General features: G+C 40.6%; 2 protein-coding genes across 2 annotated transcripts; both read left to right on the forward strand.

The window, feature by feature from the left end:
- The first annotated feature begins 495 nt into the window (after positions 1-495).
- Positions 496-6850, forward strand: LOC104922892 (annexin A1). Its single transcript, XM_010735844.3, has 12 exons — positions 496-583; positions 665-773; positions 1019-1124; positions 1400-1494; positions 2643-2756; positions 3199-3289; positions 3568-3704; positions 3936-4029; positions 4442-4537; positions 5614-5672; positions 6229-6351; positions 6447-6850. The coding sequence occupies exons 2-12, from the start codon at positions 705-707 to the stop codon at positions 6501-6503; spliced, it is 1041 nt and encodes a 346-aa protein (XP_010734146.2). The 5' UTR covers positions 496-583; positions 665-704; the 3' UTR covers positions 6504-6850.
- A 728-nt stretch (positions 6851-7578) lies between these two features.
- On the forward strand, positions 7579-14500 carry slc30a5 (solute carrier family 30 member 5). The gene is made up of 16 exons (XM_019272837.2): positions 7579-8159; positions 8547-8669; positions 8778-8844; positions 9106-9191; positions 9357-9444; positions 10435-10522; positions 10644-10720; positions 10845-11015; positions 11213-11501; positions 11950-12158; positions 12430-12587; positions 12674-12803; positions 13063-13342; positions 13431-13657; positions 13950-14078; positions 14228-14500. The coding sequence occupies exons 1-16, from the start codon at positions 8089-8091 to the stop codon at positions 14396-14398; spliced, it is 2364 nt and encodes a 787-aa protein (XP_019128382.1). The 5' UTR covers positions 7579-8088; the 3' UTR covers positions 14399-14500.
- The last annotated feature ends 613 nt before the right edge of the window (positions 14501-15113 follow it).

The following is a 15113-nucleotide window of genomic DNA, read 5'->3' on the forward strand; positions in this document are numbered from 1 at the left end:
AGAGGTCATGTAAACTTATTTCTAATTTGTCTTCTGCATCAGTCGACACTGACTCAAGTGACATCACTTGAGGCAATTCATCAGACTGTGCTGCTCCCTCTGGAATCACACAAGGGTTTTCATTTAGCAGTATTTGTGAAATGTGAAACATCAGGTTTGGTTATGTAATTGTGCAAGAAAACAACAGCGTGTTGTCTCAGGTCAGTACTTAGTGTTTACTTCACCAGCTTCTCTTAAATATGGACTACAGCCACCTTCATCTTGGTTGTCACTGTTCCCTGCATGTCTGAGTGAATTATAAGTTGTTTGATTAAAGGGTGAAGCCTTTACGAATTTACAATACAAGTCTGTACAGAAGAGTCGCCTAACCAGTCAGAAGTGCCCAAACCTCCGACTGTCACCTCGCAGGAATGTTGCCTTTGAGAGGTGGCAGACGATTGGCTGATCCCCTGCAGGTGAAAATAAACCTGCCTGAAAACCATCTATACAGAGATGGGTGGAGACACTGCAGGGTGAGTTAAATACTGTAAGTGCCACCTGAGCTATACAAAGTGCAGTGTGAAGACTGTCTCCAGCAGCACAGGTGAGGTTTTGTTTTGTTAAATATGTAAAAAGAAGAACTATTTAAACCATCTTAACTTCTTTATTTATCTTCCCTCTGCAGTGATTCAGTTTCTGGTTTTAACTTAACCAGCCCAGCAAACATGTCCTTCTTCAAGAAATTCTTTGGGAAAGTGATCCATGATAGAAACAATGATGAAGACACTATCAGAGTGAGTATTAGATCAGGTCATGAGGAGAATACACCTTTTGGCTCACTGCTGTTTTATTTAATATCTAATGTTACTTCAGTTATATATAGGAAATAGCTGAATGACTACTGACAGATATTTGGAAGTTAAGTTTCCTTGATGCTTAGAAGTATTTGGATTTCATATGAATTGCATTATTCTTTAACACGGGTGGTTTGCGGCAGCTGCAGTTAGTAAAACATCTGTATTTCTGACTGTTGTTGTAGGTGAAGGGTAAGCCCAAACCTAAGTATTATGGAACAGTCTCCCCATATCCCAACTTCAATGCCAGCAGTGATGCTTCAGTTCTTCAGAAGGCCATTGAAAGTAAAGGTGAGTGTGATCACTTATGTTGTCTTGTACAGGGTGTTCTTCGATGTTTTAGCAGATGATATACAAATTAAAGTTGAATAACTCTGCAACAATGAAAGCATGATTTATTCCTCTGTTAATGACAGGAAAAACCTAATTAATACACATTTTGAACTGGATGCAAGTCAAGCGGCTCCATTGATCTTTCAGAACTTTAATGTAAAAATCCTACTCCAACACTTAAAGGCTGTGCTCTAGTGTTTTAAAGACAGTAAAGTTCAGCTTGTATCTCTCAGGAGTGGATGAGGATGTGATCATTGCAGTCCTGGTAAAGAGAAGCAACGAGCAGAGACAGAAGATCAAAGTAGTTTATGAAGCGTCCACCGGGGAGGTGAGTAATTCATTTCACAATGTGGTCAAATAACAATAAATCAGCAAAAAGCGAAACACGATTCAAAACAGCCAACAGATAAAGGCTGGGAAAATACTGGAACTTGAAATGCGCAGCAAACCTCCCTCTCACTATGTAAAGTGTTTTGAGCTTTCAAAGATTTGCAACACAAATGAGGACAAATATTGTGACAGCAACAAGTCAACCCAGTTCTACTGAATTAGAATTAAAGCTGCTACTGCCCACTAAGTTTACACTGTATTTTACAGTGTTTGAGAGTTCCTCTGTTTTAATATTCACGTTATTTTTTTTCTGAAGAGTTGAAATCTTTAGCAATAAAACACAGCCATACTCATATACAGCAGGGGCCTCCAAACTGCCCCAAATGTAAGACTATTTTAGGGACAAGATTTTACTGCCTCTGGGAATGTGAAAAGATTCAATGGTTTTGGCAATCTGTATGTGAAGAAATTAGTGTGATAATTAATTAAGGCAACTACAGCCTAATCCAATATTATGTTTATTGGGATATATCCCTGAATCACTAAGATCACGTAAGAACACTGTACATTTCTTGCTTATGTTGGGCCAAAAGGCTGTTATGAACAAATGGGTAGGAGATGAACCTCCTTCAATACATCTGTGGAAGTCTTTGATATCAAACTATATGTCTCTGGAAAGACTAAGATTCAGAAGTCAGAATGACCTTTTTACAGCAAAGTTTGACAAAGTGTTAAGGTACCTGAGAAATCAGAGTGCAACTGCCTGAAATGTAAGACCTAACAAGGACCTTTGAGATCATTGCGGTCTCAGGGGTGTTGCTGCTCCAATCTTGCTTAGTCTGGTATGACCGGTATTAACTGCCAGTGGTTAGTTAGGAAACTTTATATAGCTATTGCTGTGTAATTGACTTGGGTCAGTTTTCTGACTTCATGACTTGTGATACATTTCACTGATTTAAATAAAGTTTCAAATGAAATGTTTCATGGGTTTAATCACAAATGTAAACAAGTAAATAAACCAAGTCCCGACTATGGGAAATTTCATTTACCATTGTCCTGTAATTACTACATCAAAATACCCCTTGTCTTGTTTTAAATCTGCTATGTGAAGAATTTGAATATTTGGCTGCTGGCTGTGTCTTGCAGAGGCTGGATAGAGCTCTGAAGTCAGTTCTCAGGTCAGATTTAGAGGATATCTCTCTGGCTCTGCTCATGTCGCCTGCTCACTTTGATGCCTACCTGCTCAGGAAAGCCACAAAGGTAAATATCAGCTGTTTACATACTAAATATCAGAGGAGATTGTTTACTTTATTTAGTTCGTCCTTTTTTGCTACTGTACTAGATTACTACATTACTACATCAGTAGAAAATGGAACCAAGTGAAAAGAAATAACCTTCATTTATTAAAGGATCACACATTCTCACCTGTTTCTAGCTACATCTTGATCTGTTTGCTAATGAGCAGCTGTGCTGTAGCATTGTAGTAGTAAGTGCCTTGCTCGAGGGCACCTTAAAGGGAATAATGGTACAAATGGTACAAATTCACTTTGCTGCCAAAATGTATCGCACCAATATGGGGATCGAAGGAGCTGCTCCTGGTCACAAGGCTGCTCTTCCTTTGAGAGTTGCTTATAAAACAAATGTTAGCTTTACATTACTGACTTAGACTTCTTCACACCTTGCATTTGCTCTTTTCCAACAGCGACTGGGAACCGATGAAAGCGTCCTGGTGGAGGTTCTGGCAACAAGAACAAATGAAGAGATTCTTGAGCTCAAGCGGGTCTTCAAAGAAGGTTTGGTCTGATTCAGTGCAGTCACTCAGTTGCTTGCTGGTATACATGCAGAGCTGTGAGTTTGTGAAAGGTTTTCACATTTTACATAACATCTTAGGTATTTTTCAAACACTCTTTAGTGTCTCCAGCCCATGTAGCAGTAGAACAACAATGAATTCCTGCAGCACTGTAATCACCAAGCCCCTAAACAACAGCTATAAGCACTACAGGCATGCTTTGTTCCATGAAGGTATTGCAGAGGCTGTTATCTTTGTGCTGAAATGCTCTTCATCTCTCAGAGTATGACACGGAGCTGGAGGAAGTTATTAAGGATGAAACCAGTGGTGACTTCACCACAGCCCTTCTGGCCATGCTGAAAGCCAACAAAGATGAGACCGATGAAATTGACATGGATCTGGCCCGAAGAGACGCAGAGGTAAAGTCAGGAAAATCAGTGTTTGAAGGATAAAATTTGTCTTACTGTCAACAAATCCAATGAGAGCAAACACTAAAATACTCATGAAGATGTGAATATAGTTTCATTTAAACTCATTAAAACAGGGGGGCACTGTAGTTTTTAACAAATGTTAAGCAAATGGTAAGCTTATCCTTTAATGTAAAACTGTTGAAAAGAACAATATTAATGGCATATTTCTGTTACCTGTAGACTCTGTTTGAGTCAGGTGAGAATACCTCCGGAGTCAATGTTTCTGCCTTCATCGACATCCTGACCAAACGGAGCGGGCCACAGCTCTCTAAAAGTGAGTGCTTGAAATGTGTGAATGCTTCAGCTGAGAGGTTTGACTCATCTGAAACAGCCAAAACCTTCATTTCACGACAAACCTTGACAAACAGGTAGAACCGCAAGTGGAGCACACCCAGTACTGTAGGAACAACAAAGAGCAAAGTCAGCCCAAGGTCTGTCTGTGGTGTCCTCATTCAAGGAAAATGAAAAACAGTTGATTAAGTAATACATTTCTGTAGATTTATGTATCATGTGAAGGTTTATGTTAGTAGAAATACTCTTTCAGCATGAAATTTACAAAAACATTTCTTGACATACGCTGCATAACAAGTTGAAGGAAACTACAATAACGTTTACTGCTGACAGGTAGTCTATTTATCTATAAATAAGTAATAAATACCTGTTGATTGTCTCTGTTTACCTCCCAGCATTCCAGCAGTATGCTCGCATCAGTGATCTCACATTACCCAAAGCCTTGGACTTGGAGCTGAAGGGAGACATTGAAGACTGTCTTACTGACATTGGTAAGGATTTCATTATTTGCCACACAGAACAAATGGGCTTCTTACTTTAAATGATTGGGTCCAATATGAACACAGTTTAGCAGCATATGATATATATCAGAGGTTCACATCCAGAGGGGTCCCAATCCCCACTAGGAGTCACCAAAACTTTACGGGAGGCTGTAAGACCTTCTTGGTTTTTAGAGCTAAACTAAGTAGAACTGATATTTTTAAGTTTAGGATGGAATTTATTTTATTTTATTATTTAAGATTTCAAAAACCTCACAGGGTAAGAGCACAGTGAAGATCTGGACAACACCCATATTGACAGAGGTCACAGACACTCTGACAAACAGCTTTGTCCTGCTTTAGAAAAGTACGCAGTTAAAACAATCAAAGAGCTCACAGAACAATGTCCAAAGATCAGAGAGAAGAAACACTGAATAAAAGCCTAAGATTGTTGATAATAATCAATCAATAATTCAAATGTGTTCAATAACAGGTGTGGAATGTTTGCTCGTGTTGCCAAGTCACTGTCAATCAAATCTGATCAAACCACACAGTCCTGATGAAGCAGATGAACTTCTTAGTGTAATAAATAAAGAGTTTTTTTTGTTATTATTATTTCATGGGCTTTAAAACATTTGCTTAGTCACCGACAAACTTGCCAGTATAATGTTGTTGCACTTATATTAACTAGAGGCTGTTGTTCATTGTTCATTTGTATGACAGAATAATAAGCATCATCATTCTAAATGTTTAGTTATTGTCACCAAAAGTTTTGTCATGAGGGTGGAGCTAGAGAGAGAAGGTCATCGAACATGCCTGGACATTATTATCAGATGGATCAATCAGTTTAAACAAAAGGCTTGAACTCAGGAACATACAATTACTGTTCAGTCCCAGTCAACATTTGGTATCCAGGCAGAGATCCTGCATGGAAGGCATTCATAAAGAACTAGAATAAACAAACTGTTCAAATTTAATAAATAATTTTCAGCTAGAAAGTGCATGCGAAGAGAAGTATATAACCGATGACCCAAACGCAACGATGCAGATTTACATGAATAATGTTTTTGTGTCTCTTTGACGTTTAGTGAAATGTTCCTGGAACACCCCAGCTTTCTTTGCTGAGAAGCTCCACCTGGCTATGAAGGTGTGTATGAACCTGTCTATAACTAAGATGTCATATGTTGTGTTTGTGTAACTTTTCTGCACGCATTCTTTGCTGAGAGAAATTTTGATTTTCAGATTTCTTATAACATTGGCCAAAAAAATGTGATATATTTGCAGACAGTAACAGTTTCCTACATACTCATAATTTCTACGTAATTATGTCTTTTGTATGTATGTGTGCTGTGGAAAATAGTACAAATCAAATTAAAATAAAACATGCACATGCAAATAATATGTGAAAACTGACATTAGTCATCAGTCAGTTTGACAGCTAGCTTCTAAATGAATCTCTTTCCAGCTGACTCCTGATTATCAGATTTTTAAGCTCTGGCAAATCTCTGGAAATCACTGCTTAACTGTTGTTTGATTGGCTATACAACCAATCATATACAGATGTAGTGGTGTTACATAACTGCATCATACAAATACTGAATGAGAACACTAAAATAAACACAGCATGCAGAATATCTGCAGAACGAGGTGATTTGCATGCTGTCTACCTGTTCAGTGATCGAGCCTCTGCTTCATTCTCACAGGGATATGGCACATGTGAGGACACACTGATCAGGGTGCTGGTGAGCCGCTCTGAGATCGACTTGAAGAAGATTGTCGAGGAATACAAGGCCATGTATGACCTCAGAATACAGGAGGACATCCTGGTAAAATGACTTCATGTTCTGTTTTCCTCTCATTCAGCACATAAACAAATGACAAAGTATTTCAGCTGAACACATCTGTGTGTCTTTTTTCACAGAATGACACAAAGGGACATTATCAGGACGTCCTGCTTGGACTGTGTGGACCTCACTGAGATTCTGTTGTAACCACTTTACTGGAAATCCAGGCATATTTTTTCACTGGATGCCACAGAAATGTAATTATTACAACTAACATCATACAAAGCTGGCAGTGGTAATAACAGCTTGTTCATGTTGTCATGTGTATAATAGTCAAAAATGTATTATGATGTATTGGAAACTAATCTAGAGATTTGGAAGACACAAAAGGTGATGAAGAAGAAAGCAAGGAGTACGATATTTCTCCTGAAGGTTTTAAAAACAATATTTCACCAACATTCTGTAATACATGTGTTTAACAAAGTTCATTTTAAACCCCCTCAATGAGACTATGTTAGAAATAAAAACATATACAGCTCCGCTCTTTTGTTTGGTCTTTCTCATTTTGCTTTAATGTGTCATTTTTCCTGCAGATCCACATCTGTCTGTAGCCTGTACTGAGCTGTAACTTACAGCAAGGTTCATGTTTTATTATAACACAATCAAATGTGCAAATGAGATGGAAGGTGAAGAACAAGGAACTGGTTTTATTAATATAAAAAACAAACAAACAAACAAAAATGTGTCCTTAACAAGACAACACAAAGTCTGGACTTTCTAAGTTAAGTCATAGTAAAATATCAATGTTGACTCTGTAAATCACAATTAAAGATTATGAAATACTAAAGTCAGTATTTTGAGACAGTCAAAATTAAAGTCTGACAAGATTATAAAATGCTAAAGTCAAAACGAGAAAGCAAATCAATATTTTTAAATATTTTATCTCATCATTTGAATTTAGTTACTAATTTTCTCATTCATAACATAGAAGCTGTTTATTGGCTTGAAATGACGTTCGTCATTTGTCTCAGATTAAAACACAGAAACATAACGAACACGGCTCTTCATGAAAGATAATTAAGATAATTAAATTAAGCTTGTGACACGGAATCCATCAGTTCAAATGATAAATAAAATGACTTCAACACGTGAATTACACGCAGCTACCCGTGTAAAGTAACTATAGTTAAAGTAACGTAAAGTTACTCGACACCGTCACCGCGTCATCATCGTCGGCGCTGAACCCTGAACTGCGCATGCGCAGTGATGACGACTCCTCGCACGTGACGTGGAATAGTTACCGTGTCCGGAAGTGTTGTGGCTCCTCACTGAGTGGCCAGCTCAGGTGTTTCTGCTCTCGTGTCGGGTTTTAGATGTTTATTGACTCAACTTCAGCTCAAACTGTCCGACATGTTGCTCTGACCGAGCGAACACGCGTGTTTGTTTGTGTGACGTAGGCCGCGCGCAGGGGACGTGTCGCAGTTTGAAACTTCAAACTACAAATACCAGATGGCTGGCTAGCTCGCGAGCGAGCTAAGGCTGCCAGCTAAGTGTAGTTTCAAACCTCGGTTTGTAGTTTATTTCAGTTTATTTTGGTTTATTTCAGTTAAAACAGAAGGATGAACGTCAGCCAGAATGAAGCCGCTCACATTGTTCATCGGTGAATGGACGCAGTTTGATTTCACTGTCCAGGTAACAGTGATGATCATCACCTGACGATCAGCACGGTGAGGACAGAGAGAGAGAGAGAGACAGCTGCCCGAGTTCACGTGTTTGAAGATGGAAGACAAATACAGCAGCAACGTCCTCTCAGGGGGGAAACTGGGCATGGTGGAAGTGCCCAACTCAAGGTACGAGTGTGTCATCACACACAGATCACTGCAGCTGGAGTCCACGTGTGAGATTTAGAAGCACAACACCAGCACATTGTTATTAATAGATTATTAATAATCTTAAATTACAATATAATATCAGTTGATTAGCTGGTTATGTCCAAAATAAAAAGGCACATGTGTGTTTAGTGTTTACTGTGTCTGAACTGAAACAGATCAAATAAATAAATGATCACATTTGAGACGCTGGAATCAGAGAGTGTTTGTTACATTTGATCAATAACTTTAACAATCGGTGTATGATCAAGGCTGTTAACAGATTTCCTGTTGACCAATCAGCTGATTGTCTCAGCACACGTTCAGTGTGACAATGACTGATCCATGTCGTGTCCTTCTCCTCTGCAGGTTAACCAGATACATAGTTCTACTGGTCGTCACCAAGGTCCTCAAGGCTCTCGGGATCTTTGAATCTTACGATATTTTAAAAGTTGTTCATATTGTTCAGTTCATCTTCATACTAAAGTTAGGGTGAGTACACCCCTGTGTGTGTTACGTTTCCTATTTTGTTGAACGTCGTGCGAGGTGTTATGTATTAGCGTTGACAAGATGCTGACGGCGATCCTTCTCTTTCCTCAGGAGTGCGGTTATTCTGCTTTTCTTTCAAAAGCCTTTCTCCTCTGGAAAAGTGATCTCAAAAAGACAGGTTTGTTTGAACTCCTTCTCTTCGACATGTGCAGCTCTTCGTCACAGAACAAAAACGTTTTTCTCTTCATCCGGCATAACGCTAGAGACGCATACTTGAAATGTTTGCTAAAACTTTGATCCGTCTGTGAACGCAGTTCTGTTTTTTAAAGTAGAGCTTTGTAGAAATACAATCCAATTTTCTCTTGAAAGACAAAACGTCCGTTTAAAGCTCTAGTGTCATTAATCTGTGTTCTTTTTTTCCAACCTGTTTTCTTCGTAGTGGATAAAGTTACTAAAGCATGCTGTATTCAGCTGCGTCATCTCCCTCCTGGGCTTCTTCGGTTTAACTCTCTGTGGCCCTCTAAGGTAAAACATCAGCATAAATGTGTGTTTGAGTTTGCTTTTCAGCAGTTTAAGGAAACAGTGTTGTACACATGAGCATGTTTGTGTGGTTTTGTGTGTGTGTGTGTGTGTGTGTCTCAGGGTTGTGTTCAGGGTATAATTAGAATCTGACCCGTGCTTTTTTTACAGGACGTTGTTGCTTTTTGAGCACAGTGACGTGGTGGTCATCGCTCTCCTCGGCGTCCTGTTCACAAGCTCAGGAGGAGGGCCGTCCAAGGTAGGAGCCCACGAATTCACACAACTTGTTTTAAATCAGACACTATGAAAGAATTTCCCCAGGTTTTAACACAGTATACAGTACATCATTCATTGGTGCGTTGTGGTGTCAGCCCATTTTTGGTTTCATTTGACGGAACACTATTAAGCAGATTTTGGCTGTCATGTGCTGTGCTGAAAGTTTGGACTTGTTTGTTAGCTCAGTCCAGTAAATTTTACTCTGTAACATTTGGTCTGTAATGCTCAGCAAACTTAAGCCCCCAAATGTGTGTGAAAACCCACCATCAGCGATGATATGATCATGATATGATTGTTCACAGTAACTTACAGATCTTATTGAGTGACCGCTCACTCATTTCAGCTGTTTTTAAAGGATAATTCAGTTGTTTTTCTACAATATACATGTGTCTTATTTTTATCGGTCATTCAATCCAGCCAGCAAACAGTATTAATAACATTGTTAACTTGACAACTTAAAAGATTCCTGTTCATCCAGACACAAACAGACAATCAGGGTCAACATCGAGGTTGTAAATAAACCACCAGACTAGTCAATGTTATTTGTGCTCCCTTTCAGTTTAGCTCCAAATAAAGAGGTTTAAATCACCTGCACAGATCACTGTCTGATTGTCTGACTGCTAGTGTTTCTGGCTTTGTGGCCATGTTCCCAGATCTCATGCTAGTAAATGGCTGGAGTTGATATTACCAGAGAGTGTTTTGTTGCTGCTTGGTAACTGTTTGGCAGCAGAGGCAAACTTTAAGAGGAGGCTAGTGTTGTGAAGAGTTTAACTCAAAGATTGAGTTATTATAACAACAAACAGGAGGTGACGTTCACTTTATCTGCAGCGTTCTGACCGACACGAGGTCATTCTGACCGTGTTTGAAATGAAACCACTGTGTTGGACTGTGCGTCCAGCCTCACATTATTTAATCCCTGTGGTAGAAGTGTGTAATAAGCATTTCTGTTGGTCTTGTCTGTGACTTTGTGCAGACCAGAGGTGCCGCTTTATTCATCATCGCCGTGATCTGCCTCCTCCTCTTTGACAACGATGACCTCATGGCAAAGATGGCGGAGCACCGTATCCTTTGTCCCCGCTGAAGCGCAGCAGTTTTCACAGTCATTGGCCTGATCTGTTCGTGTTATGCATCATCATATTTCTCTCTCTGTATTGTGTATGCCTTGACTTGTCTCCTAACCAGCGGAGGGACATCACGACAGCGCGCTCACTCATTTCCTCTACACTGCAATTGCATTTTTAGGGGTTGCAGATCACAAAGTAAGCAAAGCCTGCGTCACATATACAATTTTAGGTTTAGCGCTTCCCACAGGAGCACAGTAAAGTATTGGTTTTACTTTTCTAAATGACTTTCCTCCCTCTGCCTTCTCGTTCTTCACATCAGGGTGGCGTTGTGCTGCTGGTGGCCTCTCTGTGCCTGAAGGTGGGCTTCCACACGGCCTCCAGGAAACTATCAGTGGAAATTGGCGGCGCAAAACGCCTCTATGCCCTTGACAATTTGGTTTCTGCTATGGTGCTGCTGCCCTGGGTCATAGTGCTCTCAGCGACCACAGAAGTACGTGTACATGAGGATGTGAAAACCACAAAGACAGAGAGCTGTTTTTATTCTTTAGAAAATTAAAACAAAAGAAGTGTCAAACTACAAAATCTGCGAGAGTCCTGTCATCAAATTATTTTTTTTATTATTTCCATCATTCAGATCATTTCTTTGACCTCCTTGCTGACAGTTTTTTCACTCTGTCTCAACCCCAGAGTAAAGTAGAATCGTGGTCGTCCCTCGTCCTGCCGTTTGGCATGATCATCTTCTCCGTAATGATCCTGGAGTTTTACGTCGAGGCCATCTGCAGTGCGAAGATGGAGACGCCGAGGTGCGCCCGCTACGGCGCCATCGCCCTCTTCCTCAGCGCCCTGCTGCTGGCTAACTTCTGGACTCACCCACTGACCGACCAGCTGCGCTCCATGAGCAAACCACCCCAGCAGGTCAGCACGGAGCACGTGCTCTCCGGAGGAGTGCTAGTCAGTGCCGTCTTCTTCATCATGTGTAAGTAACAGCTGTGGGAGTATTCTAATGATTATAATCATCATGTAGTCATCATCATTTCAAATATACCTCCGATAATCTTACTACTTCTACAAGAAAGTCTCCTTTTTTGGTGAACGTAAGTGTTGCCCAACAACAGCAAAGCATTTCTGGATGTGTATTTTATGTTTATGAACCTTTTATTACACCGCTCTCACATTGAAGCTTAAACAAGTTGCCGGTGTTTCATTTTAGGTGAAATGTGTGTCTACTTTTTGTTCTGTAGCCTGTTCTGTTGTCTTCTTAAATTTAGCAGTGAACATGTATAGATACAGAACAAGATGATGTGATATTATCTTAGTAACAATAACTAAAGCTCACATTAGCTCAAAGCTCTAAATGTTGCATCAACATTTGATACATCGACCATAACTTCTCCTTCCTTTCTCTCCACCATCTCTCTCTGCAGCTTCCAGTATTCTTTCATCTCCATCGAAGAAAGGTCAGAAGGGCACCCTGGTGGGTTACTCGCCTGAGGGGACCCCTCTGTATAACTTCATGGGTGACGCCCTACAACACACGTCACAGTCTCTTCCACGGTTCATCAAAGATTCCCTGAAACAGATCCTGGAAGAGTACGACTCCAGACAGATCTTCTATTTCCTGTGTCTCAACCTGGTACGTACAGTGTCAGGAGGTTTCTGGATTAAAGCTGATTTCAAAATAAAAGCTTCATAAATATAAACAAAATCTTCTTAGAGACAGATAGGTACAATAGCACATACAGGAAAAGTGATGAGATGCCTGCCGTGTGAGTGGAGGCAGCTTTGAGACATATGGACTTGAAAATATTTAATTCAGACTTGGGCGTGTGCTGCAATGTGTAGAGTCTGACTTCAAACACTCTGTTATTGTGAGTTAATGTGAGGTCTGCTGCTCTCTGTTTCAGGCATTCACTTTCGTGGAGCTGTTTTATGGTGTTTGGACCAACAGCCTGGGACTGATCTCGGATGGCTTCCACATGCTGTTTGACTGCTCGGCTTTGGTGCTCGGCTTGTTCGCTGCCCTCATGACCCGCTGGAAAGCCACCAGGATCTTCTCATATGGGTAAAGTCCGTCAAGAACACGTGAAAAGTATTTGGTAGGAGATATGTGAATAATTAAATAAAATGTGGATTCTTGTTTTTATGCAGGTACGGTCGTGTTGAAATACTTTCTGGATTCATCAACGGTCTCTTCCTGATGGTCATCGCTTTCTTTGTCTTTGTGGAGTCAGTCACGCGTGTGTTGGATCCTCCTAATATAAACACAGACATGCTGACTGTGAGTATCTATTAATACAGAGTCCTCCACAGATATTGTGTCACTTTGTCCTCGTATCCCAGTGTGCAGGCCTTTAAATGATGTGCTCGCACTTTAGATTTGAATGTTTAATATGAGCTACAAACATCTGTATGAGTGTTATGTTGTGCAGTCTCTGGATGGCAGCACGTTTTACAGATTGTGTTTTTTAGAATAAAAAAAAGCCTTTTAGTTTGTACCTCATTCAAATCCCTGCTTGTGCCATGTTTATCTCCTCCAGCCGGTGTCTGTCGGAGGTTTGCTGGTCAACCTGGTCGGTATCTGCGCTTTCAGTCACGCACACTCCCACGGCGGCAAAAGCTGCTCGTCCAGTGACCACGGCCACTCGCACCACGGCCACTCACACAGCGAGCACAGCCACGGAGGCCACGGCCACTCACATGGCGGACACGGGCACGGTGGACACGGGCATGGAGGGCATGGGCACGGTGGACATGGTCACGGCGGACACGGGCACTCCCACGGCTCTTCGGGTGGAGGCATGAACGCTAACATGAGAGGTGAGTGTTTCTGTAAAAAAAAAGACTTTGGAGGAAGGAGGTTGTAGCCAGATTGAAATCCTGATATTCTTTTTTTTTTTCCTTCCAGGTGTTTTCCTCCACGTCCTGGCTGACACGTTAGGCAGCGTCGGCGTCATCATCTCCACCATTCTCATTCGTCAGTTCGGTTGGTTGATCGCAGACCCTATTTGTTCGCTCTTTATCGCCACGCTCATTTTCCTCAGCGTCATCCCTCTGCTGAAGGACGCCTGTGAGGTTCTCCTCCTACGAGCTCCTCCAGAAAACGAGAAGGACCTGAACCACGCGCTGGAAAAGGTGAGAAGCTGCACATTCTTTAACAGATGGTGGTTTTACTGCCCATTAAACTGTGTTTAGAATTTGTTTTATATTTCATATGTGACGTGAGATGAATGGTGGAAGTTTTCACTTGTGCATGAAGATTACACACAAAAAGTATGTGGTCTGGTGTTCAGTGTGAATTATGTCATTTATGATGAATGACATTTGGAAGGCCGCAGCCAGAGAAAGTTTTTTTTTAGTTTTTGGTGGGTCTAGGAATGTTTCCTGTTTCAAAAAAATAGTTTTGCTGCGTTTAATTTCATTTCAGATCGAGAAGATTGAAGGAGTTTTGTCGTACAGAGATCCTCATTTCTGGAGGCATTCAGCCAACATGATCGCGGGGACCATCCACCTCCAGATCATGTCAGATGTGGTGGAGCAGAGGATCATACAGCAGGTCAGTAGAGTCACTGCAGACTACATATCTGTACCAACAGACAACACTTTGATCCATGATCTGAGTTTTTTTTAAATTGTTGTAGATGTGAATTGCCATGTAACTTTGAGTCAGTGTTCTGATTGGTCCATGGTTTCCCTGATCCGTAGGTGACGTCCATTTTGAAAGACGCCGGGGTGAATAATCTGTCGGTGCAGGTGGAGAAGGAAGCTTACTTCCAGCACATGTCTGGACTCAGCACCGGCTTTCAGGAAGTTCTGGCAATGACGCAGCAGATGGAGACGATGAAATACCTGAAAGACGGGACGTGTATAATGTAACGACCTCCTGCAGGATCACACTTTACAGACAGTCTCTTTTTCATTGAAATGTACAGTATATGTATGTATGTGGTTCAAATAAATCTGAATATATTGCTTTTATCTGCGTGTCAGCTGCTTTGTGTTTGTGTTCTGAACTTCTGTCTCACTAAACATCCAATGTTTAATTGACTTATTATTTCTTTGGTTATTATTATTGTTATTTCTTTGGTTATTGTTGCTGCAGCAACACCTACAACAAGGAAATTACCTTGTTTGTTGTGGCAGTACTTTAACAACCCAAATATCACTACACAGAATTTAAAGTATGTCATTTAAATCATATTTGAGAGCTCATTCATAGCTATTACTATATAACATATTCATCACTAGGGGATGTAGATGTAGAGCTAGAATTTGGGTGTATTTTATAGAAGTGCTCTGATTGTGCTTAAATGCTGATGAAGTTTTCACTTCAGTTTTAAATGCTCACTTCAGTTTTACTCTGAGCAGAGTTGGTTTATTCACACTGTACATGTGAGTTTAGACCATGGAAACTTTTGTTTTTCAGACTTTTTTTCTTACTGTTTAACAACTTAAAATCTTTTATTTCGTTCCGGTATTCTACAGTCCCTTCCTGGACCCTGTTAGCATTTGCTCTCAGACTTACTGTATTTCTTTCATTCCTGAGCTGTGCCGACCTCGACACCAGTCTGTAACATCATATAAGTTACAG

This window comes from Larimichthys crocea, chromosome IV (genome assembly GCF_000972845.2).
Source record: "Larimichthys crocea isolate SSNF chromosome IV, L_crocea_2.0, whole genome shotgun sequence".
NCBI classification, from domain to species: Eukaryota; Metazoa; Chordata; class Actinopteri; family Sciaenidae; genus Larimichthys; species Larimichthys crocea.